This window comes from Frieseomelitta varia, unplaced genomic scaffold, assembly GCF_011392965.1.
Source record: "Frieseomelitta varia isolate USP_RPSP 00005682 unplaced genomic scaffold, Fvar_1.2 scaffold_454, whole genome shotgun sequence".
Taxonomy (NCBI): domain Eukaryota; kingdom Metazoa; phylum Arthropoda; class Insecta; order Hymenoptera; family Apidae; genus Frieseomelitta; species Frieseomelitta varia.
This window is the reverse complement of record NW_025110206.1, coordinates 115,029-142,892: the sequence shown is the minus strand read 5'-3', so window position 1 is coordinate 142,892 and position 27,864 is coordinate 115,029. Positions and strand designations below refer to the sequence as shown.

At 39.2% G+C, this 27,864-nt stretch overlaps 1 protein-coding gene and 4 long non-coding RNA genes across 15 annotated transcripts in view; 2 read left to right on the top strand and 3 right to left on the bottom strand.

The window, feature by feature from the left end:
* LOC122532408 overlaps positions 1-1,278 on the bottom strand; it is a 4,333-nt gene extending 3,055 nt beyond the window's left edge. The window contains exon 1 of the long non-coding RNA XR_006307503.1: positions 1,198-1,278. This is a non-coding gene — a long non-coding RNA (uncharacterized LOC122532408). The remainder of the gene's footprint in view (positions 1-1,197) is intronic.
* Positions 1,153-4,965, top strand: LOC122532404. The gene is made up of 2 exons (XR_006307499.1): positions 1,153-1,375; positions 1,728-4,965. It is a non-coding gene; the product is annotated as an uncharacterized LOC122532404 (long non-coding RNA).
* On the bottom strand, positions 2,808-27,864 carry LOC122532394 (calcium-binding mitochondrial carrier protein Aralar1). Of its 11 annotated transcripts, XR_006307497.1 has the most exons (22): positions 27,770-27,864; positions 27,461-27,610; positions 13,667-13,723; positions 13,273-13,415; positions 13,056-13,171; positions 12,842-12,981; positions 12,599-12,745; positions 12,378-12,519; positions 11,603-11,696; positions 11,149-11,184; positions 10,357-10,447; positions 10,147-10,222; positions 9,833-9,951; positions 9,587-9,757; positions 9,337-9,477; positions 9,055-9,249; positions 8,845-8,947; positions 8,644-8,664; positions 8,011-8,101; positions 7,548-7,718; positions 3,469-7,484; positions 2,808-3,369 (listed from the first exon to the last, which is right to left on the bottom strand). XR_006307497.1 is itself a non-coding variant. In XM_043661137.1 (21 exons), the coding sequence occupies exons 1-21, from the start codon at positions 27,839-27,841 to the stop codon at positions 7,451-7,453; spliced, it is 2,310 nt and encodes a 769-aa protein (XP_043517072.1). In that variant the 5' UTR covers positions 27,842-27,864; the 3' UTR covers positions 2,808-7,450. The 11 variants fall into 11 exon arrangements, 10 of the variants coding, with proteins under 10 accessions (XP_043517072.1, XP_043517077.1, XP_043517073.1 ...); XM_043661137.1 differs by having other exon boundaries at positions 2,808-7,484; XM_043661142.1 differs by lacking the exon at positions 27,770-27,864 and adding an exon at positions 27,694-27,710 and having other exon boundaries at positions 2,808-7,484.
* Positions 17,539-20,597, top strand: LOC122532403. The gene is made up of 3 exons (XR_006307498.1): positions 17,539-17,982; positions 19,183-19,446; positions 19,634-20,597. It is a non-coding gene; the product is annotated as an uncharacterized LOC122532403 (long non-coding RNA).
* LOC122532406 lies at positions 22,377-27,065 on the bottom strand. Its single transcript, XR_006307501.1, has 3 exons — positions 25,787-27,065; positions 24,502-24,979; positions 22,377-24,411 (listed from the first exon to the last, which is right to left on the bottom strand). It is a non-coding gene; the product is annotated as an uncharacterized LOC122532406 (long non-coding RNA).

The following is a 27,864-nucleotide window of genomic DNA, read 5'->3' as shown; positions in this document are numbered from 1 at the left end:
AAAGTTGGTCCACTTTTCGATTCGAATGAGAAATATTGATGAGACCAATTCGACAATAAATTCTGTTATGGAAACATATATATATATATATATATATATGTATGTGTGTGTGTACCTTTTCGAGGCGTTGTCAACGAAGACAGCACGTCTCTAAAACGAATTTTCAGTTGCTTTTAGTCTAAACGTATGCTAATTAGACAAATGGATGCGCGTTCGTTGATTCAGAGGAGTTTAGAGTACTGCACTAGGGGAGATTTTCTGTCTTTGTCGCCAACGAATATTCAAATCAGCCATAAACCAGCCGCGTATACGGCATAAATATAAAGTGATATTTAAATTTTTATTTGACACCAGTGAAGAACAGGATTGTTGACAATTTACTTACTTTTTTCCTCTGATCCAAATAAAAAAACACCAACATTCTAGAAAAATAAAAATACACCTTCAACTCAACGTGGACTGATGTAATGAATAATAAATAATAAATTAAATAACGAATTTACAGTACCATTCTGCAAAGGAGTGGTGGGGAGAGAATTTTCTTACAACGAATTTTTTCCAAATTGAACGAAGATTTTCACAGTAAAGATCTATTATTGTTCTATAAATACAATTTAAATATTAATTTAATTTAAATTTAAATTTTATTAATGGACAAATAAAAAATTTACTCGTCTCCGTTATTCACCTAATTTATGTGAAATCACACAAATGTAAATGACATTTATCTTAAGACGAGTGATAAAACAAAATATAAAAAGGGTAAAATACTTAAAACCACGCGTTATCTACTAATTACTTCAAACTAAGATGTCCTCTCATCTTGTATCAACTTTTGAAGAAATGTCATCCACTCTTATGTAAATCCACGTGATTACATTGAATAACAGGTATTAACGTTAACGATCCAATTTACAAATTGATTTACAAACCAAATCATCGTCTGATTCGGAGAAATCTGAGATTCGCCGAACTGAAGCACTGTCTTCTCGCACAGTCTTGCAAGTTAAACCGTTAAACCGTTATTAGAATGAAATCGATGATGAATTCGATCTCGGCCGCGATACAATCGAAACCTCGACCACTGCATCGCAAGCTCGATACGTATCGTTCAATTTTGCGATTGACGCGCAAATCCCTATCCCTCTAAGATCAAATTTCCCTATAAATGTCTGCTAGTAACGCGTGCATGCATACCTGATCAATCAAGTTGAATTCAAACTGGAGCAAAGGAATCGAGAGTCGAATTAATTAAGACGCCACAAGTGGATTCCACTTTCACGACTTTCGTTCATCGATGACACTGAAAATCTCGAGGAAACTAGGTCTTCTGGGAGAAATGTTCCTTGAAATGAAATCCGATTTTTAAGGTTATGTGATTCACTTTGATTACAATTAAATTTCAATTAAAAATCTCTAATATCGCTTAACCTCTTACGCTGGAATGACGTGCCACGCACGTCGAGAATTCTTTGTCCCAAATTATAACATTTTCTCAGTTTTAAGTATATTTAAATGTAACCCAGGAAAAACAAATGATAAGTTTATTACTTCTTAATAACTTCTATCCAGTGATGTCATACCGACGTGTTCAAAATAAAAAGAAAGCGACGAATTATTGTATACGGTTCGGTCACTCGTTATGGTCCGCGTACCAATTGCCAACGCAAGAGGTTAATCATATCAAGCGTTTCTGGATTTTTCTTTTTAATTTCCCGATGTTTAAGGTTATGTGATTCAGTTAAGAATCTCCAATGCTAAATATCTGACGTCTCTGAATCCTGCGAAGAGCAAAGGGTCCCTGAAAGGACAAAAATGATAAAAATTTACGTAAATCCAGAGAGTAATGTGTCAAGCAAAATGCTTTAACGTGCAACGTAATGTAAATTTGAAGCCAGTCCGAGGAAGCTCGTGGTATTGCAAGGGCCACGTTTAGCGAGCAGAATAACATAAATGCCAGGAATATTTTGGTATTCGGCTAAACGACGTAAAGTTGGATGTTTTATGAGGTCGTTTTACTGTCGAGGACCCGTCCTAAAGAAGCGGACCGCGTCCAAGTGAATTTAAAATTACAACGGCCTGCACTGGCGTTCCGTTGAAATTCCTTTTAACAGCTCTATTCGCTCGTGACACGAGTTAAATACGACCAGCCTTGTTTCCAAGAGAATTTTCGCGTGGCAGAAATGGGGATAAAAACCTCAGGCGCGTGGATTAATGAAAATTACGCGTGTAACGCGAGCATCCAGAATCACGACTTAATTCAATTTTCGCGGCAACTGTGCAACATGCAGCTGACTCGTTTCAACAGCCTCCAAATTCAAAATGGCAAGACCCGACTTCCAGCGTCGCGGTCTTTTTATATCGTCGTGATTCCAAAACTGACGACACTGAAGCAACGCGTAATATCTTTTAAATAATATTTATTTTGATTTTAAAATATACGCACAACAGCTTAAGTGCTATTCACAATTAGGTATTTCCTTTCTTTCTTCTTTTCCATTCTTTTCCATTTTCTTGATTTACATTTGTATGTATATATATAATCTTTTGCAGTGAGGTAAACCTAAGTTATCAAAGATATTACGACTGAGAATAGTTCGTAAGAATTGAATTCAAAATCGTCTAACTAATCGGCCTTCCGGTTTACCGTCAAGAATCTGACAATGATCACAGATCAGTAGAACGTCGATTCGATTTGCGTCAACGGGGGACAAGAAAGACCTAGTGTGTATAATATTTGATAGTTACATCGTCGTATAATAATCGTTTCGTTAAATTATCCCTTATATCCTCTTTTTCTTTTTTTGTCTTATTTTTTTCTTTTTCCTTTTTTCTTCATCATTACACGATTCGACTGTGCGCCGAATATGAGATATGAGACGGTCGATCATGGAAGCGAGTTTAATTATTTGTGTCTGTTTCACTTGAATAATATACTTGATAATTCTTCGTTTAATTTCATTAGTTCGTTTTAATCCTAATTCACTTATTTAATTCCCCCTCTTGGTATTATATCTTTTGTGCAATCGCGTAGCTACTTTTTTTTGTATTGTTAGGTCTCCCGCTAACGAGTGGTCGTAACAGGTGAAATATCGAAGCCTGCGAACAGAGATCGAAACATCAAACCTTTCGTTTACTGCTTAATTTCGATATCCATCGTTGATTCAATATTTTATCATATTTATTTTAACAACCATTGGACCGTCTGTGCCTCTTGCCGGCGCGATTTCACACTTCGATCTCCGTTGGAAAAGAACGTGAATCGTACCGACGGAAACTAAGAACAGGTGCTCATCAGAAACGCACTGTGAACAAAAGCAAACCGTCTTCGCGTTTTAGGCCGGTTGAAGAAACCCTGGATTTCAACATCTAAAATGAAACGGAAAAATTTCGATGTGGCAATGTGGCTTGAAAAATAAAATGTGAAGTAAAACAAAAAAAAAGAAAAAGAAATGGAATTTTATTTACTTGTTTAGGATGCTTTTTATGAAGAGCAGAAATTTTTCAATTCCTTTGAACCACGTGTCTGATTCCACCTGTTCTTTTCTTTCCTCTATCACAAGCTTGATAATCATATCCGCTGCGTATTTATGCATGTGTATTGCGTGTGTATGTGTGACAATGAATGTTTCTTGGTTTTCCTTAAACTTGACAAATATTCATAGCAACATTACAAATTGTGACGACAACGATAATAAAGGGATAAAATTGTACTAAGAACGATGATTAGAGATTAGTGCAGAAATATCGAGAAAAATTGTTTCGACGGTGTGACAGTATAAAAACCAAAGTGTATTGAGCTGCGAATGCACACGACGGATTCCTGAACTTTATAATTATTATTATTAATATTATTATTATTTTGTATACTCCCGAACACCTGCGAATACTTTCCTACAGCCATCCATTTCGACTCGAAGATCACTAGCCAATGAAATAATCCGCAAAGTGCCACAAAACGAATACGTTGTAGCTTTAAAAATATTTGTTTGGCACTTGGAACATCAAGCTGATCCTCTTTAACTTTTCATTTATCAAGCGAAAATTTGTTATCGATCGTCAATCATTTATCAGCTAAGCTTGTTACCGACCGCATATTTTTTTATTTTCCTTTTTACCGACCGTAGATTAGTCGAGTCGAGCGTAACTGAATTGCATTCCAGTATTCGCATTTGCAAATTGTGCGTGCCACGTGCACAACACGTACATATGTACATCGGCTAATTATATTACATATGCAACATATGTATATACATCGAACTATGAATTAGGATAGTCGAGTTGATATTTCGGGCCAGAAAGCGATTCATTTCCGCGTTTTAGTTGCCCTAAACGATATCTTTACATTCATGTCACCTTTCATGTACACGATCCAATTTCATCGATCAAGGGGTACATCAAAGTACAAATACATTTCTCTTTTTTTTTTCTTCTTTTTTCTAGTCAAGAAGACAGCGTGCGTCTTTTCTCCCTTCGTTCCATGATTTTCTGTCGCTTGGTTCAGTGTTATTAAAATATATCGATCACTTGAATCTGATATTGACAACTTGTCAGCTCGCAAGATAATACTTTGACGCTTTTAACAATTAATAACCACCTCACTACTGGGACGTCCATGGACCCTCCAGTATAACACTTTCAAGATGACCAAGGCTACGACGTAAGTTCTGGAGTTTAAATTGGTCAACACTATGTTAGATATAGATAGTTAAGATTAGGTACGTAAGTAGATTCGGTATTTAAGATAAATATAGGCTAATGTTGAACTCCAGAACTTAATTTACACGCTACCGTTTTAAAGGAAGACTATGTTTACCGTGAAGCTGCGCCGGGAGAAAGTAAACACGCTTTGCAAACCATTTGCTATTTGAACAGCTGTTCTCTGTCCCACTTGTAGAAACCGAAGAAACTTTGTAAAAAAGAATTCGCAGACAAAAAAAGAAAGAAAAAGAAGAAACTGTGTGAAGGAAAAAAAAACTCGACTTAAAGTATTATATCGAGGTCCGACAAACTTTCCTTCATCTTCGCTTTTGTAGGAATTGGCCCGAGATTTCGACCAACGACATGAACATGAAAAGGAATACGCAATATAGCCGATACTGTGAAAACTACTTAATTAAGTCGCATTTCGCTGATGAATGTCGCCTGAATCAATTCCAATCGTAAATAAATCTCACAAAAAAAAAAGCGACGAATGGCAAATTTACGTAAACTAGAATATTTCGAAAATTTCTTCTCCCGACAAAACGATTGAAAATAATATTTATAGAATTTCCGAATATATATGTATGTATGTATGTGTATATATATATGTATCGAAATACGATGATATGACAGTTCAGACGATCTTGAAAAGCATGGTATAAATATTACTTTCGCGAATCTGTGCCCGCACACTTCGGAATGTTCGATCAAAAGCGTCGAAAGCTCGTCCCAAGTGACTTGATTTCCTCTGCAGCAAGTACGAGCCGACATGTATCGTTAAAACAATATGTATCGAACTGCGGGAAGGAGCGTTTTTTCTCGGTTTCCTTTCGACGAAAAATCAACGCGATATATTGGTCGATCCGATCGTCCGAAATTACCAAAGACGCCGTTGATATTTGCGTGAAAGAAATGAAAAAAAAAAAAAAAAGAATGTATTTCCTTTTGTTGAAACACGTTAAGCTTACTTTGATATTTTGGACGATCAACTGAATAATTCACACAGTTTTCTCGTTCCGCGCGCCTGCGATATAAAATAGCTCGAGGTCCTCGAACGTAACTACGGACGAAGGAGCCAGTCCTCCGTTTGTCGTTTTAAAACGCTCCTCGATAGATCCTTACTTACATATAGAACTCGATTTATCTCCGATAGGTAACACAGTAAACGCGTTGGAGGCCGCGTCGAATCGCTTCGCAAAGCAGACGAGAACGTCTCGCGAGAAGAAACATTATTCTAGAACGGTCTTTGATATCACACGAGAATCTTGGCACCTGTCAGAGTATTATCTTGGACAGGACAAAATACGACGTGATCCCTGACGGTGTTGGAGTCTCGTACGATACATAAGAACATGTCAGGATATTTTCCACTAGTTCTCGGTAAAAAGAAAGAAACGCATAACGGCGTAGACTCTTGACCTCGCTGTGCGATAGAACGAACAGAATAATTAACAGTAATATTATTAAAGTGAAACTTCCTCGTCGAAGGTTGCAATTATCGACTCGATAACTATTACGTAACGTTGTTTCATCGTACACTTGAAAAAAAAAACAAAAAAAGAAAACGAATGGCAGTTGCGACTAGAAGAAGAGTAGAAAAACAAAACAGGCGACACAGCGTGACACAGACTCTGCATACGTTCGACCGATAAAATAGAGATCAACTAGTCGTGCAGCCCTCCTGGCGCTCTGTAAAGAGCTCTAAAGGGATCGAGAGAAACGGTAAAGCGATTTTGAAACTTGTCGGCGTTCGCAGGGAAAACGGAAACCCTTTCGTGGTGTCTCTGCCTCCGCTACAATCGAATAGAACTCTACAAAAATAGCGTGAACTCTCCGGGGCACGCGGAACCGTGTACAAACAAGTACATACGTCTTCGATCCACGATATAAAAAGTAGAAAAAATAATATAGCGGCGCTAAAGCAAGGTTTGAAGCGCAAACCGAAGGGTTTCTCTCGCTGAAAAAGGCGGATACTGAACATGTCGGGACGCGTGATTTCACCCTTCGCGCAATTTCCGCGAGCGCAACAATCAGTTCCTTCGTTTTCATTCTCGGAAAGATCATGTGAAAGCAATGCAAGCCTGTGTAATTTGACGAATTATCTCTTATTCATAATCGAGTGCAAAGGGTGAAAACGTGGAAAGTACGAAACTGTAGACTAAAGAAAGTGTAGACAAAGAAGATATAACTTCCTCTGCTTCTTCGCATCGCTAAATCCATTCGAGCCTCGCGCTTGCGTGAAGAGACCGCACTCGTTTTAACAACGTCTTAGGCTAAACCGTCCGTGTTTAAACTTGTCTAAACCCTGTGTATGATATTCTCCCACGGCTTATCTTGATTTTGGTGATTGAACAGACTATCACCGACGAGATTGTGCGCGTTGACGCTGCTCTCTCATCATTTCAATGATTCCCAAGTACACGTTAACCGAACTTAGAGACCTAACGAATCTCCGATTAGCCTTCACTATGTATTTCTAAACACCTTTCCTTTACTCTCGTATGCGTAGTTAAACAAACATAAATAAATTTGGAAGAATATCCGTTGTTCTTCCTTCTCGTTCTATCTTGCGTTCAACATCCGCGTCACTTTGCCGTTAAGTTAAGATCCTACGTCCTTTTATATGGTGTTCCTTTCTTTAGTCCAGGTCTAGATTTAGAAGCGCAATTCGCCAGGTCGATCGACGACGGGTTCTCGTTTTATCCGATCCTTGGGTTCTCGTAGAGCTCGTTTCACTTAGTTCCTCTCAATCTGAGTCTTGAACGACATGATACGGAATTCTGCAATGACGTAGGGGTCGCTACAAGCTTATTCGTCTAACTGAAGCTGGTTGGCGACGTTACTTTTGAGGGCTGGTCGCTTGGAACCTGGGTAGGCAGAGGCCAAATTTCGTCTCAATTCCAGTGAAGATCGGAAGGGCAATTTGATACCCTCCTATGTGGTCTGGATTCGTCGATCGGATCTCTTGTGCCACCCCTGTTGCAGGCACCTTTTGCTCCGATCCCGTAGGTCGGCTGAAAAAAATATTCCGTGTCATTACAGAGGGTACACACTATTGCGAGGATGATGGTGATGATTTTCTGTTGGTGTCTGCTTGAATTCGCTGGAAGTTCGGAGATGTTAAACTGGATATACAGGATATACAGTTTTTATTTCTGAAGGAAAGGTACTTACCAAAAGAATAAGGAGTTCCAAATGATGTTTTAATAATTTGCATGCACAGGAGACTTAACCGGAGTGGAGAGTAAATAAAAGTCAACGGATATGGACAAGAGTGTAAATAATATAATCAAAAACTATACTTACGATCCTCCAAAATCAACTACGAAGAGCCTTTGCAAAAGTTCATAGGTGAAGAGGGTGACCCCGAATTGAGGCGATGATCTGAATACTCGTGCTGTAAAGTGGAAAGGCAAGTTAAATGAAATCGCTTGATCCCCGTGACATTTTCACACACTGGTTCATACTCTTTGTCTGAATAAAGATTTGAATCCCAAAAGTGAACATGAATGTTATGACCTTCAATGAATGGACACATCTTCAGATTCAACATTGAAAATACTCGAAAAATCTCCCTCCTAGGACTAGAATTGACAATGTACGTGATTATTAGTTTCATAAATCAACAGACAATGGGGCAAAGATGAAATAAGAAATGAAGTTACGTGAGGAGAAACCGTGCGATGCAATGTTTCTTTCTTTTTTGTTTTTTTTTTTTNTTTTTTTTTTTTTTTTTTTTTTTTTTTTTTTTTTTTTTTTTTTTTATTTGACGACCACTCTGCATACAAAAAAATAAACCTGGTAAAAGACAGAATCACGAGAGAAAAACAAATGGCTCAAAAAGAAGAAATAAAAGAATGGTGGCTGGTTGGGAAATTGAAAAAGAAAGAAAAGAAAAATCACGATAACTGGCAGGCAGAGAGAAAAAGAAGTACTCACTTAGAAGTAAGACGCCAGGTCATATTGGGGGGAAAGAATAGTCGATCGATGCAGCAGGGCCGACGCCCGCGCATGCAATCGACCAAATCAAAAATGTATTACTAACTTTCTCAAAGTACAACTTAAAATAAATGTCACGCCCTGCTAGAACTACGAAACGTTCTCTCAATTCTAATACAATCGCAAAGTAGAATCTTATACCTGTAGCTCCTTTCCAGAACGCCCTCACGCCTTCCTCCTTGTAAATTTTCTTCGCACAATCTAATAATCCACTGTACGTTGTTTGACCTCGTCTAGCTACAACCTAAAAATTAACATAACAATTTAATACAACATACAACCAAATTTATACAATTCTACAATTTCTCTTTCTCTATGAATATGAACAAAAAAAGGAAAAAAAAATCGTACTTGTAATCTGGTCTTTATCACGTCTGCAGGAGTGACCAGCGCTGCTGCAGGAACACCGGCAATCGCACCAGATACCAGCAACGACAACGGAGTATTGTAACCTCCTTCGTCCGCCAACCGTGTCTTTGTGTGAGCGTACATTGGGAAGTAAATTGCGCTGAAAGGGATATCCCTTAAGAAACAAGCTCTTGCACCCTAAAACGTAAAAAAAAAAAAAGATTCTTCAACTTTTCTTGTTAAACACCTATTTCAAATTGCAGACTATACTCGCCGTGTACCCACTTTGTACAAACCGAAGAGGCCTAACTCTTTTACAACGGTCCAAGCTCTCACTTTACTTCCACCTGCTATCTCTCCGGCAACTTGCAACCGGATCTTGACAATTTCCAGTGGATTCGTAAATATTACCTGAGAGGCTCCAGCCTAAAGGACAAAACGAAAACGAAAATTCTGGATTAAAATTAGAATCACGGGACGATTGATCGTCCGCCGATTGGAGTGAAAGGTCGAGTGACGTTCACGGATCACTTACACAGCCGCCGGCTATAATCTCCCCGTAAAGGGGCAGATTGCTGTTTTTATCCATGAACTTATCTCTGACGAAATCGTTGACGGTCAGCTTGATGGCCTTCTCCGGTGCTACGCCCATCAATTGAGGAACCAGGCCTCGGTAAAGGCCGAAGAAGCCTTCATGCCGGATCACCTGTCAAACGCAGGACACCAACTTCATAATTAACAATGCAGACAGTGTATCGTAGCGAGACTTTTCGATTCCAACCTTTTGGAGGCAGTCAAAGCTGTTTCGATACATCAGCTCCCCAACCAATGAGCCGGTTCTCTGGTTCTGCATCCTCGTCTTCACCAAGTCGATGGGGTAGACGGCTGTAGCGCCGACAGCTAAAGAAAATTCTCCATCTAGTTTCTCTTATTTCCAATTACTCGACTCCACTCCCGAGGGAGTTGGCGTCCCAACTTCGAAAAAGCAATATTTTCCAAATAATTCTTTTTTTTTTTTTTTTTTTTTTTTTGGAATCCCAAAAATCTCCACGGCTGCAAAGAGAGTGAATGAACGATGGAAACGTACGAACTTACCACCACCGATGGATCCCAGTACAAAACGGTATCCGCTCTCGAGTATCTGCACGATCACGCCACGCTCGTCAGGACTCTGAAACAAGAACGCTGAACTATTGAACGATGAAGCTAGCGCGACAAATAACATGGACTGTTTTCCAAATAGACTGTCGCGATTCTGAGATGGGCTGATTGTCTCGAGGGACCATCTTCCGTCGCCACACTTACCGACACCGCCTTGATCTCGGCTAAACGTTTGGTGATCTGCTTGAAATACTGCTCGGGTGTAATAGCCACGAGATCACTGTACACTATCTTCCTGAAACCCGAGAAAATCCATGCTCAATACGTAGATTCATAGCCATGGCCGAGAGGATAAAGCAGTTTTAAGAAAAACAAGAACTTGGGAGAAAGGAAGAAAGAGATTGTTTCCGATTTAAAGAAGAAAGAAAAAAGAAGAACAGATAGAAAAAAAAAGAGCAAGGTATTTCTAGGATGGTCATTATAGTAAGAAGGACGTCGATGGCACTGCCTCGAGTGATACTAAAAAAAAAAAAAACGTAGATCCTGTCAAGTACAAGTGAGACCCTTAAACGTGTCCTCAAGTCTGTCATACACAATTGGACAAAATGGAAATATCGTTAGTGCCCACGATGTGCAAACGTTTACAAATACCATCGCCCTAAGATAAATGCTGAAGAAAGTAGGTGAAGACAATGTGAATATTATATGTCGATTTATGTACATACAAGATACATTGGCAAAAGAAATGGGAATTATCGCTCTAGAAGGAAACGTGAAATTTAGAAGCGAAACAATTCTCGTCGCTGAAACACTGATTGCGAGCTAGAAAGAATCGCGGTCTTGCAATTAAATTTTCATCTTTCGAAAATTCATTTGTTCCTCCCGTACTGTATTGTAGAGGAATTCCCGTTGCTTTCGCGCGAGGCCAGCATTATGCAATTAATTAGAACGAATTTATAGCACGTGATTATTCTTGTAATCGCATAAAAGACGCACCCAAGCCGCGAATCTGCCTCGTCATCTTCCGTAGATCTGTGTTCCAGGCAGCGTAAACACGTAAACAAATGTATTCAATCATGGGAACTTCGATCGGCGCTTGCAGAAGATCGGATAATAATTATTGTGGGAAGCATTTTTTAGTTTCTTATTCGGTAAGCATAGAGAGAAGGCGAGTTTTAGAAATGATTCAATTCAGCGGGAATAATCTCCATCCTTCCTTTGCCAGGGGGGTACACAAAGCGCAATATACTTTTTCTTTTTTCTTTTTTTTTTTTTTTTTTGCATGATGACGATGTTTGCTTGCATCACAATTGCACACATTGCTTCTCGTTGACCAGGCCAACGTGGAAAACATCGTGATCGCACGGTTTTGGCTCGTTCCACGTGTGACCTTTCTGTGATCAATCGGTGCCGAGGAGGATGGCTCGCTCTCAGGATTGGAGATACTCACCCAGTTTGATGTAGGAGGTCGCACAGTTGAAAGAGAATGTCCACCTCCAGTGGCGTGATCTGCGACATCATTTGTGCGGAATGAAGGAACCTCTCTGAAACGGTGAATCACAATCAATTATCGTTTCGTTCCATTTATCGTTTCGACGTATATTCGAGCCGTTTATTTTGAAAGTGGCTCAAGTCGCATTTTAAGAGTTTTAAACCGACATGAAATATATTATGCAGTAAAATTTTAAGAGCTATATTTTTTTTATTATTAAAGTAGTAGCGTTCGCACTACTCGCTCAGATTCAAAATTCTGGATTTACCGCGTTGAGGGGGGCCAAGAAACTTTAATAATATTGAATTGACACCACTGTACAAAACCGTAAGACTAAAACGCAACACTAAAATTAGGGAAGAATTATAAATTAAGAAATATATTATTTGAATGTAACAGTTCTTTAATAGTGAATAAAACTTGAGTATTTTTTTAATTTTATAACACAAAATTGTAATACCTTTTTTTTTTCAAGGGAATTTTATTTTTTTCCAGGGACTTGTGCCTTTGTAAAAATTAAACAATTCATTCATTAATTTTGAAAGTGGATCAAGTCCATTTACAGTCATCAAAAACGTGCTATCTTCTAAACAACAAGTTTATCGTACTAATTGGGTTGGCAACGCAAAACTATTACACTACCATGTTATCAGTTACCAATATTTTCAAATTTATCAAACCTTTCAAAATACGGCTCATTTCATATTTATAACGAGCGAGGCAAATCAAATACCTTTAGTAACTTCTTCATATCTGTGGCCGTTGGTCGCGTTAAGGTAAATACGTTTAATGAGCTCCATATTATTCAAGAGGGAGTTGAACGCCATGAAATATGGAAAGCTGACTTTCCGTCCACCCTGCCCTGTGCTGGCCGCCTGTCATTATCGTTAAATTAATTAATTAACTGTTCCTTCACGCGCCGACGAGAGGAACACTCTAAAATCGATAACTCACGGCAACTAGGTTGTCCCTCACATCTTTGGTCAGCAAGTGACTTTTGATACTGAGCATGATATCCTGGAAGTCTAACGCCGAAATGAAACCCTGGCCGTCCTTATCAAATTTCTTGAATGCCTCTGTCGCGTACTCTTCGTGGAAATCCTAAAAAAAAAAAAAAGAAAAGAAAAGAAAAACAGATGTTAACATCAAAGAGGTACACAAACAAGTTATATAAACTCTATATAAATGAGAACTTACATGCAAGAACTGACTGAACTCCGGATAGTTGATCAACCGTCTCTTATCCTTTCCGAAATAAAGTTTAATGAAACTACTGTCCATATTGAAAGGCATCCGCTGATGGAGTTCCGTCTTCTTCATCACCTCAGCGAACTCGTCTGGAGCGTAAATACAAACTTAGAAACTCGTTGTTGGTTAATCAACGACGACTTACGAAAAGGTTTCTACGCACCAAATGCAACCATTCCGTTTCCATTAGTATCGAACAGCTGGAAGGCTGTCTTGTACAGTGCATCCGGCACGCAGAGCAGCCCCTCGAACGCTTGGAATTCAGCGAATGATATGAGTCTGCGGGGGAGAAAAGAAAGAGGTCAGTCAGATTCGTACGTTTGGTAGAATTTTTCATTCGCCGGGCAATTTCCTTCGAAACGAAACCATCGAACACAAACCCATCTTTACTGGTATCGACGATACCAGCGAGCAGATTAACGGAGTCAGGATTGTAGTCTGGGTTGGTGTAGAGTCCAAGGTAACTTCGGACGAAGTCAGACGGGGTCATGAACCTCTCGCCATTCTTCTCTCTTGAAGCGTACTGCAATTTTTCCAAATCTTCGTTTACTTTTTTTCAATCGTTAAACATGTATAGCATATGTATAGTAATATCGACGTAATAATAAAATCAAGGTAGGCTGCCAAAGTTTGCGCAATTTTGCAATCAAAACTAATTAAATGTTAATTTAAATAGACGTTTCAAACGACAGTTTTGAGACTGCCACTACCGAATGCATGAACCGATTCGCAGTCTACTGATAAGAGTTGATCATTGCAAAGAAGATTGTTTACCTGATTAAATATTTCATGGAGGCGTTCAGTATTTGCACGCTTTAAATATCCGGAACCCTGGAAATCAAATGTAAAAAATTAACGACCCTTCGATGAAAGATGGCAAAAAAGAAAAAAAAAAAAAAAAAGAAAGATTCTCTTAAGATTAAATTATGAACGAGTTAAAGTGTCGCACGAGTGACGTTGACTGCAGACATTATCAGTCCGGAGGTAGGAAAAATGACAGCGGATTGTTGAAACAATACGATAGACATTCGAAGTTAAGTAATGTCCGTTGATTTACTGCAACATTGACGACCTTCGGTGTGATTAGTTGTACCCTGTTACACTAGTATAATGACAAATATATATATATATATATATATATATAATGACACTATCTCGAAACGAAGGCTACGAGCCACGGGTTATCAGCGACAAAATTTATCGTTACGCGATAAAAGAAAAAAAAAAAAAAATAGGAAGATTTGCATTGAATTGCGTAAACCGGCGTTCGTGATATCGAGATTCGAACGCGTGATTGATTGATGAAATTCCACGTGTAATAAAATCAAACGAAATATGAAGCACACGGCTAGCTCGTTGATAATATAACCGGCGTTAAATTAATTTGCGTTCGACATCGTAACAGCTGTCCGATCGTATAGTTCAAAGTTCAAATGTAAGACTGAACTTAACCATTCTATAAAGGGATCACGACCCCGGTTTGCCTTATTTAATAATTCGAACAAGAGCCGCGAAACGATGTTCGCTCCCCCTCCCTCCGATATACAACGAAAAGTATGTAAAATGAATCGTAGCGGCTGAGCGAGTGGGAATTAAATTTGCATAAACTTCGCATTTACATAGCATTTATCGGATAGCGACCTTGAAACCTGAAGGTACACGTGCTCGTGGAAATTAGCGGAATTCTGCCGCTAATTGAAATACTTAAAAACCGAATGCCGTGACTCCCATTTATGATTAGTCGAAGGGCAACAATGACACAAACAAGCGAGAGAAAATGCGCCAAAGCGATCGCGACTCTTACTTAACTAACTAACTAACGTTGATATACGTGTGCATGAGACTAGTCACGTACTAGTCGCGTGAGTAGCAAGCCGCCTTTTATTATATTCGCTGTTTCACGGTCACGCGCGTCGTTCAAGAACTTGACGCTGAAAGTAACGCCGGGCTATAGTGCAACACACAGTTGCGTGCCAGTGGTGTACTATGATAACTCGATCATTCTACCAAGGAAATACCAGCTGTTCTCAAAATAATCCTCGTTCTACACTGCTCGTTTTAAAGTGTTCTCGCGGGCTTAACCCCGCTGCGCGCTGGCGCAACCGATTGCGGACCATAACGAGTGACCGAACCGTATACAATAATTCGTCGCTTCCTCTTCCCTTTGATATCACTGGACAGAAACTATTAAGAAGCCAATCAACTTATCATTTGTGTTGTTGCCTGGGTTAGGTACATTTAAATATACGTAAAACTGAGAAAATGTTGCAATTTGGAGGGGGGAAAAAAAAAATTCTCGACGATGCGTGGCACGTAACTCCAGCGCTCTTAACTGTAACTTCACCAACAAGCAGATAACCCACACAGTTATCGAAAGGTCACCGATGCGTGAGCATTCCGATTTACAAAGTAACGAGAGACGGAACATGGAGAAAGGCGTCCTCTTCACGCGAACATACCGCTGGTGACGACAAACCACATACCATCGCAAGGTCTCTGGATTCTTCTCTCTTTGATTCTCTCAAGTGAAACAAATCCGACGTGATGGCGCGTAACGGTACAATATTTCCTCAGAGAAACGGCGTCAGCTTCCCCTTGGGATCAACATTCTGGCGTTGAAGATGGCAGAAAAAAACGATCGCTGAACGCTTCTGAGGCACGCATACGTGCGCTACACACGATTGAAGGATGACAATGAGAAAACGAGTGGGCGCTGCCACGCACGCGAAAGTCACGATGAGACTGAATCGGCCTTGCCATACGAAAAGAGAACATTGCCACGAACAACTCCCTCCTCCTCTCTTGCCGCCAGCTCCTCCTCCCTCGAAGATCATCGCCTTTTTTTTTCCTTTCGGTTTCAGCGATAGCGTATCGCCTCGCTTCTTGTGCAAATAATACTCCTCTCGTTGTATCTAGAAATCCATGTGAATTACAGAGTTGCGTACTACAGGCTTTAGCATCTCGGAGGCGTGAGGTATTTTTAAACTGACTCTTCCTACTTGTTCAAACGTTATAGATACCTTTTATCGTCATAGATACCTTATACCGATTTTAAAAATGAATTGTTAAGAGGCCGTCACTGACGTCGTAACTCACAACATGAGCAACCAACGTTCTGGGTCTTCTTTATACCCTTCGTGTGTCCTCGGTATCAATACAACTACTTTTTTTGTTTCCTCCAATGTCACACGCACGTCGTTCGTTCTTCGTCTGTTCCTTTTTCCTCTTTGTCGAGTATTCTCGACTTTTTCTGTTCTTCCCAGTTCTTCCGTTGCCTCCTTTGTGTTTCTTTGAATGAGAGAGCAATGTTGTGAGACGCCATTGGAGATCTCGATCATTGTCAAGAGCAAGTATTTTTGTGTACTCACGAGCGCGTGCCTTGCCACGACCGGTTGCCTCCATTTTGCAACCGCCATGTGTTACGTAATCCTAGAAGCTGGTTCTCGACGCAAATGCACGTGCCGTTTACCGAGCTACGTTAATTAAACCAGTTAATCAATCTTTTTGTTTCTTTCTTACGATCGTACGTCGAAAATTAAACATCAAATTAACATCTAGACGATACAGACCGTAATCGCCTCTAATTAACTTATGTACATTGTCAATACATATCACGATTAGATTTAATTTTATTCATATTGGAGCTTAGCTTTAAAACAGGAACCTCTTTGTTTTATAATTCTTCCCCCTCTGCGGGGTACTAAACAGCGTGGCTTAATTAAAAAGTGAATCAGAAGCAATCATTCTCCGCAAAAGAGCCATGTAATCAATAGACGATAAAAAGAAGTAACGCCCAAAGGATTTCCTGCCACGTTTCACAATTTATAGTGGCCTGTATCGAGTAGATATAATTTTCCATCGCTGTTGTCTCGTCCCGTGGAAGGTACACAGACGTTTCCCTCGTGGAAACTGAAATTCTATCAGTGCAAAGAACTCTATCTGCCGTGCTCGGATTAATGGGGGATCGTTTTACCTTCGCTGATGACACAATTCAAAATGGCGCGATTTATACCAGCAGCGGGCACGAGCGAAATTATGCAAACATTTCGTGCTGATGATTGAAAAGAAACGGCTGAGAGTGTTTGGAGGAAACGTTTGTAATTCCCAATCTCGCGACATGGAGAGAATTTTTATAATTAGAACGAACGAAGGCCACTCGGCCGTTATGTCAGTCCTTATAGTGACGTTAAAGGCGGTTAGTCGTGACTAAACGTGTCCAGGGCCATTTGTCTCTTTGAACTCCGTTACTCCGACAGCGAAACGTTAACCTCTTTGCGCTGGATGACGTGCCACGCACGTCGCGAATATTTAGCCTAAAATTGCAATATTTTCTCAGTTTTAAGTATATTGAAATATAAACAGAGGCAAAACAAATAATAAATTTATTACTTCTCAGTAATTTCTATCCAGTGATATGCCGATGAATTCAAAAAGAAGACGAATTATTGTATACGGTTTTGGTCACTCGTTATGGTCCGCGAACCGGTTACTAACGCAAGAGGTTAACCTCTTGCGCTGGAATGACGTCCCACGCACGTCGCGAATATTTGGCCTAAAATTGCAATACTTTCTCAGCTTTAAGTATACTGAAATATAAACAGAGGCAAAATAAATAATAAATTTATTTACTTCTCAGTAATTTCTATCCAATGATATGCCGATGAATTCAAAAAGGAGACGAATTATTGTATACGTTTTTGGTCACTCGTTATGGTCCGCGAAAACCAATTACTAACAGAAGAGGTTAAACTTGACTAACAATTATTCCCATGAACACCGGGAGAATGTAGATGTCGTAATGTCAAGGTCCAACGTTTCGATTCCACGTCGCGCGGAAATCACAGCCACCCGGATACGTTTTAACAAAGACAAGATATCTGTACCATCTGATTACACTGAATTACCTGGATACACGCCTCGCTATCAGTTACGTCAATAGCTCGAACCTTTTTCAGATAAGAACGCAAACGATACGTACACAGCTTGGCTTCCAATACGCTAATCCCTCTTTGCAAATCATTCGCATTTCTAATCGGTCAGATCGGTCCGAGGAACGACTTGGCAAGGGAAAAAAAGAAAAGAAGCAACAGGTGCGACCCGAGACGGCAAGGGCGGTTACAAAAGCGACGATGGATAATCTGATGCGAGTGTGTGTGCGCGAGTCAAAGATCTCCCGTATTGGATCGAGACAGATAACTAACTTGGAAGGCATCTAATGCGGTTAAGGAATTTCAGTCTGCTAGCAGGAGAGACCACCGATGGATAATCTGAACAAAAACAAGACTGCGAATTTACTTAATGAATCGGCTCGAACGCGATCGACAACTACAAGGTCGCGTCATTCGTTGCGGATTATCCGTCCGACCATTTTGTAATTTTAATTACACGAGTCTCGGGTATCTTGCTGAGAAACTCCTAATCATTTTGACAAAGTACCGTTCTCTTGATAAAAAGTTTATGATCATTTCTTTGTCTCGAGTATCGAGCTGGAATTTGTCTGGCAAACCTAACCTTTTAACTCCGTTTCTTTCGAAATTTACCTCTCCTAGAAATTACACTTGTAACATTATCTTTCAGTTTTTAGCAAATTCTGCTTCATCTGAAACAGGCTTAATTCAAACTTTTTCAGAAACTTAATATTTATTTTAATGTTCCGAGAGTCTAAAGGAGAGAATTTTCTAGATGGATAAGAACGATATTATCAACTCGACATCGAGTATCGGATATCAAGGCGGAAGATTGCATCTAACAATTCTTTCGCGCCGCAAAATTCAATTAGCAACGAAGCAAATAGATACTTGTTAATGGAATACCCAACGTACAGCACGTATTCACGTAACGAAAGGACAATCAAATTCAACAAGAGGAAAAAGAAACAAAATCGGCAACTAACAATCGGCAATCAACCGCATTCCAATAAAATTGCCCCGCTGTTTTTCCATTCTGGTATCACAGAGTCACGGTTAACACATTTTCCGGTTGGAACTTCTCCGTTTCATCCAAGAAGCGTAAACTAAACAACAGACCACGATTCACACAGTCACAATCACGAGATGTGATTATTCACGAGCGATTATATAGTTAGAAGCACCGTGTAGTGGACAATTAACATCGATTTAAAAATGATGAATTTCATTGCAGAAGTAGACTTAAAACGTAACAGCTCAGCTAACCTCTTCGTAACTTCCGTTGTTCGTCTCATACATTCTCACTTCCTCATCCAATTTTCTCGTTCAATGAGCAAGAATCCAACACACCAATTGGTCACTTACTTTTTTTTTTGTTGTTAGAAAAAAACACGACGAAAAAGAGAGAACGATACGACTTTTGGTCCCGACTCACATGACGGCGATATACATGGATCGTACCCTGCTCTCTAGAGAGATGTTACCTCGAGAACGATCCAGGCGTGACTGGCGGTGAGCTCACGCTAACCTCGCGACGCAACTGGTGCAGGTTTACGCACAAACTGGGGAGGTAGACACGAGGTCCCCGACCCGCTTACGGGGAAAACTGTTACAGGAAGGCCCAGATATATCGCACAGCCTTGCACGGTCAGTCAGTGTATCCATCTCCAGCTGATCTCGAGCAAAACATCCAATTCCAGCGTCGTCTTCTTTTTAAAATTAAACTGCAATTGTAAATTGAAACTTTTCCTCTGCTTTAATAAATTTAAACTTCTTAAACCTTTATTTAATAGGTTCCATGATAAATGTCTAGTTTTCTTTTTTTTATTTCTAGGAAATCTCCCAAAGGGCCAAGGCGACTGAAAATACACGCGCAAACACACCAAAGGAACAGAGAGAATTCCCGAAGGAAACTGCGGCAAAATCGAATTCCTAGCGTGGTCGACCTGATTCTGCGACTGAGTCCGATGTGTCAGAAGCCAGGGAACGCGAAATCTCGCGGTTAACCTGGATTTGCCCGCGTATCCATGCCAAGCTGGGATCCTGGACTAACCCAGACCCAGTCCGAGAAACAAACAACATGAGAAAACCGGTTGAAACTCATCCAGATCAGATAGATGCATATATTTAGAAAGAATATACTGATTAAATCGCTAGCTTTTACTAATGCAATCATTCCTGCCACATTTCCAGCCGATTTATTCCATAACTGAACTTAACTCTCACGAAAGTGAAAAAGCTTTTGCACAATTCTTGATAGGCAGGAAATCAAGAAGTTTAATATGGTTTAATGCATTTGAATAAGATCTTACTTCTCAGGTTCCTATATCTCAAATGATATGATTGATTTTCTATATTTTAGAAACTAATTTTAAGACACATGCGAAAACTAACTCTAAGTGATTGAACAACTTAGTGATTGTTCCTTACCGCAAAGAATTTCAAACAAAACCGTGTCAATGACATGACCAAACTATACATAGACCACATCTTATTATATGCGGCCTTGGCGAGAGTATAAAATTGAAATGTTCCCTCTAATGATTTCGAAGAACAAAAAAAGATGAAGGTGGAAATTATCTGAAGATAGAATTGAGACAGCAACGCGAGTTTGTCAGTGAATCGAACGAATTCACGGTAGAATAATGCCGTGGCTGGGATAATAATACTATATCCAGGCCTCGCGTATGCGAAAGGAATTAGGTCAATGCGAAAGGAACATCCAGGATGAATCTCTCACAACCGTGAGAGAAACGCGTACCATTTCACTAGAAAACTGTATCTGCGTTCGAAAACAAAAACAAAAAAAAAAAAAAGAGAGAAAATTCCACGTTGTTTCCAGGTCAATGATGAGATTTTTTAACGAGACACAAATATACAATTCATCGGATACAAAACGATTTCTGCTTAGTCTACTACGTTCTACTTTTGTCTCGAACCTTTTTTTCTTCCTTCCTTTTGCGTTGTAATTTCAAACCTAATTTTCCCGACGGTGTGGACATTTAATTTCTTGACACGTTGACAGAAAAAAAAAGGACATTGGATACTAATTCGGTGATTCGTTATAGGTAACTATACTCCAGAGTAACAGTGGAAATTGGCGATGGTAGTGGATGAAATTAGAGCAGAAATCGAAAATGAAGAGGCGCCTTTAGGCACGTATCCAACGTAGACGTAATAATACGTAGACTGCATCCGGTCAACAAGATAGCAAGAAGCGCGTGTTTACGCTACTCCCAATATAAATCTCGCGCCCTACATATTTCCTCCATTGTTTCTCAAAACGTTCGTCTCAATTAAAAAATATAAATATCCTCGCCACGATGCCTCACGATCTTCTTTTATTTTTAAGCACCAGGCTATCGATCGAATTCAAACTCGGAACGAGTCGGCATTTTTCGCTAGCATTCCACGCCGATTATTCCCTAAGAGATGTAAGAGACTTTTAAAAAATTGGCGTTCTTTTTTGTTAATTAAAGAAGAGAAAAAAAAATAAACAAAACCTGAATGTCGAACGAGTATCGCGGTTTTTGCGCAACGTCGTTCACATAAATTTATTCCGGAGCTCGGAATTAGCACGGCCTGAAAATTCTCGAGTCGTAGTATTTTCGGTACGCAAGCAGCTCTAAAATCTACGGGCACACCTCTTAAGGGTATTGACTCTGCAACTCCGTCACCAAACCAGAAAAGGACATTCCACTCAATTACGAAAGCTCCGGCTGACATCTGAAACTGCCATTAACATTATTTATTAATTATAAAATTAATAATACGTATATAATAAACAAAGCTATTAACATTACGTTGCGAATGCTACAATTACAGATACCGGGAATATCAGGAGACTTAACTTCTTGAACGTTTATCAAACTTGAGTATGTGACGTGATGCAATTATTGAAGCTGTTTTTTCCTATACAAATTTTTCTACGTTATTCACACGAATGAAAAATGATAGATAGAATGATGGAAGTATTTATAAAATTTAATATTTTTATCTTTTCATCGCAGATTAACAATCTTTAACAGTCTTTAACTGTCTATGAAGTCAGTCAGTATTTAGTGAATCAGTCAGAATTAGTCATCTTTAGCATAGTTTATTCAGACAGAATTAACTGTCTGAATGGAGTAAAAGCAATCTGGCTTCTTAAGTAATCAATCTGCTAACCAACTTAATCAATCTTGCTAAACAAATCAGTCAGTCAACTCCAGTTCACTCATTTCCTATATCAGTGGGTGGTCCTTCGACACCAATCAAAAGCGATCTTAAACCAGTACAAATTATTGTACAGAGATAAAGTCTCTTTACAATTTCAAAAATGTATTACAAAGGCAATTAATATGATATCTTCATTAGATTTGTTTTACGTACTCTGTGGTTATCAAGATTTTTATCATATCGCATTTCAGGTACCTTGTTGATAAATAAGATACTGTTAAGTGAACCCCTTACAAAATGGCTACTCCTCAAGACAAGGCACTGTGTATCATGGTTTATTGAAACCAAATCCGATCTGCAGACTCAGCGAAACTTCAGAACTAATTGTAAATAGAGAGAGAGAGATCCACCGTCCATCAATTCGTGCATGGCACAAGAAATTTATGGAGACAGGAACAGTGTTCGATAAAGGGAGGAGTGGACGACCAAGAACATCTGATGAAAATAGACGAGTACTGTCTTAATGTGCTTTGTGCAACTAATGGTGCCTATACAAAGATGTATTAAATGAGGCAAAAAAGAAAAAAACTTGAATATATACAGGATGTCCCAGTTTTTTCCGGCATAACTTTGCCAGCGTGTCATAGAAGCAAAAGTAAGAAAAAAATGTTATATGAACATATAAACTTAAATGTTTTATTAAGGAATTATAACTAATAATACAAAATGATAATGAACTAGCATTTCGTCGACACAACGTATTATGAATATCTATTTGTATTTACATAAATTCTTGTTTTCTTGATGAAGTAATTGATATCATCACTAATTTCTGAGCTAATAATGTTTAGTACCTCATTTTTTACCGGATAGATGGTAAATTAACGGCACAGTCTTTTTTGGATTTCTTAGAAAACGAATTTGAAACAGAAGTAGCAGGAGATACTCCATTATTACTTCGACAAAACTTATGGATTCAATTAAACGTTGTTCAATACATTACGCAGTACCAATAATAATAATAAATGACCATTATCCACAACGATGGATAGGTCGAGAAGGACCAATCTCATGGTCTCCAAGATCATCACGCCAATGAGTTTTTACGTGTGAGGAATTGTGAAAGCAAAAGTTTATGAAGCACAAATTAACTCGTGAGTAGTTAGTACAGAGGATTAATGACGCATTTGCTGCGATTAGAGAAAATGTGGAAGACATTAATAATGCGATAGAGTCGATTTTTGTTAGATGCCAATCCTGTATTCGTAATAACGGACTTCATTTTGAAATGTTATTACATAAAGAAGAAGGTCTACTGTTTTGTTGGATTTAGTTTTGTTAGTAAATACAGAGCTTCAATGTGATTATGTGAGTTTCTGTAACACTGATGATACGTCGACGAACGTATACGCTGTATTGAAACACCAGTTCATTATCATTTTGTGTTATTAGTTATAATTCCTTAATAAAACATTTAAGAGCATATGTTCGTGTAACATTTTTTTCTTACTTTTGCTTGTAGAACACGCTGGCAAAGTTATGCCGTCTCGCTTCGTAATAATTTCCACTTATCTGTCTTTTCATTTGCCTTTGTAATAAATTTTTGAAATTGTAAAGAGACTTTATGGACTGTACTTTAAATAGTACGTTTCAGTTCAAAAAATTGTAGCTACAAAAATCGCAAGGCAAGAGTTAATTCTTTCCATCCCTACTTTAATTTCAAAATTGCCTTTATCACAATCAAGAATAATTTTTATCGATACAATTAACTTCGTTACATAATCACCCGATACAGGTGATCATTTATCGAGCTACGTTAAGTCGAAATTACAAGTCCAGCATGGCTGAACGTATCACGCTTGAAAAGAAACCGGACTCGTTTACAGAGTCGCAAGTATCCGGTTACAACCGAATGTTGTGCCTTATATTGAGAAAAACTGGCGACTTGCGCAGAAAACGGCTACGGCAATGCGGTGTGTTCTTCGCGGCAGATCTCCCCAGAGCCGATAATTGATTCGCCGGCGAGACCAATCGCAGTTGGGCACTCAACTTTGTACAACGAATTATACGCACGCAAATCGAAATAAATAGGCGATTTCAGTGATGTTTGCCACCCGGTATCAGCGTAACCTTGAGATAATTGTAATATCAAGTGCGTGGATGTTTGCGTAGATGTTTGCCAACCTTTATCAAATCCGAAAACTATCAATGCATCGATAAGCGTTCACGTGTTATTTCAGAAATCGTAGAAAACGGATCTCGAGTAGTCTCGCCGCTTTTTACACAGAAAAACGACGGACGAAGGTCAGGATTTAAATCGCTTGCGAAATAATGCGACTTTAGCCTCCCCTGGCCGACTTTTTAGAGATTCAAGCTTAAAGTTCCTGCGTCGCCTGCAGGAAGTAAAACCCCGATGATTTCTTTTTCAATCCTCCCTTTTCGGTATTAATGACCCTAAAAAAAAAAGAAAAAAGAAAAAGAAAAAGAAATGAAAGCAATTGGAAATTTTAAACAGTCGGAGAAAAATCTACAGAACGTACATACATATATTGTTCCAGTAACTAAATTATTACGCGTTGCCGTTTCATCGTGCTCCACTTTCCTTTCCTCAATAAAAACAGACAACAAACGCCAGTCTTGCGAAATCCATTGTACGGATAAAAAAGAAAAGAAGAAGCTCTGTCCGGAGGTTCGATAAACGAACTACATAACACAACGGAGAGTGTGACTCGAGAACGCGCGGCCAAAATGTTATACATTTAGCCGCGCGATACATTCACGAACGTGATGTTACGACACGCGAAATCTGTTTTCTCTCTTTAAGCATCATTGGCCGTTATCATTGTTGAAGAAGATTTACGCGCGGTCAACAGATTAGAAACTGTTTGCGAGGCGCAGCGACGTCCAAAATATAATGTTCATTATGAAATATTTATTTTTCACTCTAATCTCCCTCCTGCTGAACGTCGATTAATAACTGCGTTCCTGTATCCAAATGGCAAACGCACACAGCCAACCCAACCTGAAAATTCAATTCGTTAGATCGCTGAAGTGATACCGGTTTCTACCGGTTCTCAAAGCACTTTGTTGTCGTAATGATATTTGTTGAAACGAAAAGAGAGAGAGAGAGAATGAGATGAAAATGTGACGATGAAAAGAAATAAGAAAATACCTCTACCTCGAAGAATTATATATATTTTCCTCATTCGAGGAATTATTCTGAATAATCGAAGCTGATATTTCAAGCTCGAATATAAGATATCACACAACGCTAACTAGCAAATATTTCCAAGTGCGAAGAATTATTTGCAGATTCTCGAGCATCGTGTCGTTTCTTTAATTGATATTAAAAAGAATTAAATTAAAAAGAATTATCGATTTATCGAGAAAATCGAGTACAGAAAGAAAGATAGAAGTCCGAAAACGTGTTACAAATTTCGTTCTTTTCTTTTTTTATGCAAGAGAATAGATCGATACATCGAAAAATGTGAGGGGGGAAAAATAATAAATGAAGCGTGGAGATTTATTTAAATCTCGCTTTTTTTTTTCTTTTTCTTTTTTGCAAAAAGCGAAGTTCCGTCGTGAAATATCCGTCGGCGTTCGTATGAAAGATTTGAAATTACGACGCGGAAGGATTACTACGTTCAATCACGGTCAAGGTGATCGTAAGTGGTAGTATGGCGTTCGATTTGGATCGAACGTCTGCATTGCCCACACTACTTCCCGCAGCTCTATAAATAGGCCACTCTTTCAACAATCTTCTCGACTAGTTATATAAGTTATGCGCCAAAATTCTGACACGTCGGGGAGGGTCACTGTACTACTTAACCTTTTCACCATTCCCTTTCTACCGTTTAGGTTTTCCCCTCTCCCCAAACACCTGAAGATCGTCCACCGCAGTGCAGTATTAAAGACACTTGAAATCTTTTTCCAACTTCAAAACTGGGCAAAGTTTCACACAGTTATGTCAAACTGTGTACCTACACACCGCTTCGAATCCGGAAACGCGAGCCGGAAAATTGGAATCTTGTATTTCCTGCCCACTCGACACCGTTATCTTGTTCGACTATCAAATGCCGCACTAGAGTCATCTAGTTTTATAACGTTCTGAAGATTCGCTAAAATATCTTCGGAAAATTTGAGGTCATAAAGTTAAATAATCAACAAATAGTGTATCATTAATTGTCACTAACTTCGCTAATCTAAGTAATTCATATTTCTGTTTCTTTCTTTACTCAGCTAATTTTTAATGATGCATATCAATGCATAGATTTTTGAAAATTACTTTAGATAAACTTTAGAGTAACTTTAGATAAAAAATTGCTTTTTTGCTCAGCTAACTTTTATGACGCGTCAATACAAAGATTTCTGAAAATTACTTTAGATGAACTTTAGAGTAACTTTAGATAAAAAATTATTTTTTTGCTCAGCTAACTTTTATGACGCATCAATGCATAGATTTTTAAAAATTACTTCATTACTTTACATAAAAAATTACTTTTTTACTCAGCTAATTTTTATGAAGCATCAATACATGGATTTTTGAAAATTACTTTAGATAAACTTTAGAGTAACTTTAGATAAAAAATTACTTTTTTGCTCAGCTAACTTTTATGACGCATCAATGCATAGATTTTTTAAAATTACTTCATCACTTTACATAAAAAATTACTTTTTTACTCAGCTAACTTTTATGAAGCATCAATACATAGATTTTTGAAAATTACTTCAGACAAACTTTAGAGTAACTATCGTAGATATTTACGCAGAACATTTTACCAACATCCATATACGTATATATATTGTGCGTGTCATGTAAAATGCCAACACGAATACCGTCACACTGCCAATGAAATTTCAAAATATAACACGCAGGATAATGTATGTACATATTTGATCATTCCAGTAACATTCGTGTTCCACTACGCGTTACTGATACCCGGTTTATACGTTCTTCGCTACGGGCAATCACCGACACGATAGAAGACAGGATGTTAATAATCATCAATCATTGTGATTGTCTAGTGCCATTAGATGGGGGGAAGGATAGAGGGGGAGGGGGGAGGGACGAAAAAGACAGAGCCACGCATTGATGAGAGAAAAGGGATGCGTGAAAAGAGAAAGAAGAAACGCATAGGATCGCGACGAGGATATCGAGATCGAGAGTGAGGGTTGCGGCTGAAGTCCCGGTGACCTCGAAAGCGAGACAGCCCCACGGCCGAAGAGACTTCGAGGGGAAAGATCGATACTCGCACCGCCATTCGTGGACACGTCTAACTCGCGGATGTCACTGAGCCAGTGCCGCTTCCGTTCCTGCGGCACAGAGCACCGTGGATGAAAACCGAGCTGTAACCGCAAAAAAAAAAATCAGTCGTTCGGGGCGTGAGCAAAACTAGGCCTGAGCAAACGCTAGAAAGAACGAGCATGTCGTTACGATGGAGGCGGCGTACGCGATACCGACGTACCGCGCGACCAGGTGAACAGATAGGCAAAACTTACCCACCTCTTGGCAGGACGCTCGAACGAGAAGCGAGTCCATCAACATTCCCGGCAGGAAGCTTTTACCTCGATCGGTCCCTGCGCACACGGGCTCGAGGGGATATTCGAGGGGAAACAATCTCGAGACTCCTGACGGGCAGTCTAGCCCGCTTTTCTACAAGTCAATTTTGAAAATCTATTGAGATTTTTGGGGGGCAAGGGGCGCCGGCGCACTCTCACACACAAACGGTCACACACCGAGCCGCAACATCAGACGATACTGATGAACTTCCTCGCCGTCGATCGGTCGGTACGCACTCAACGGAACGCTCACCTGTTCTTTGAAAACACTTGATGAAACGGAAGCTGCCATACTAATGCGCGTCAACCAGTCAGCTAGCGCCATCTCGCCGACCGTCCCGTCAACCA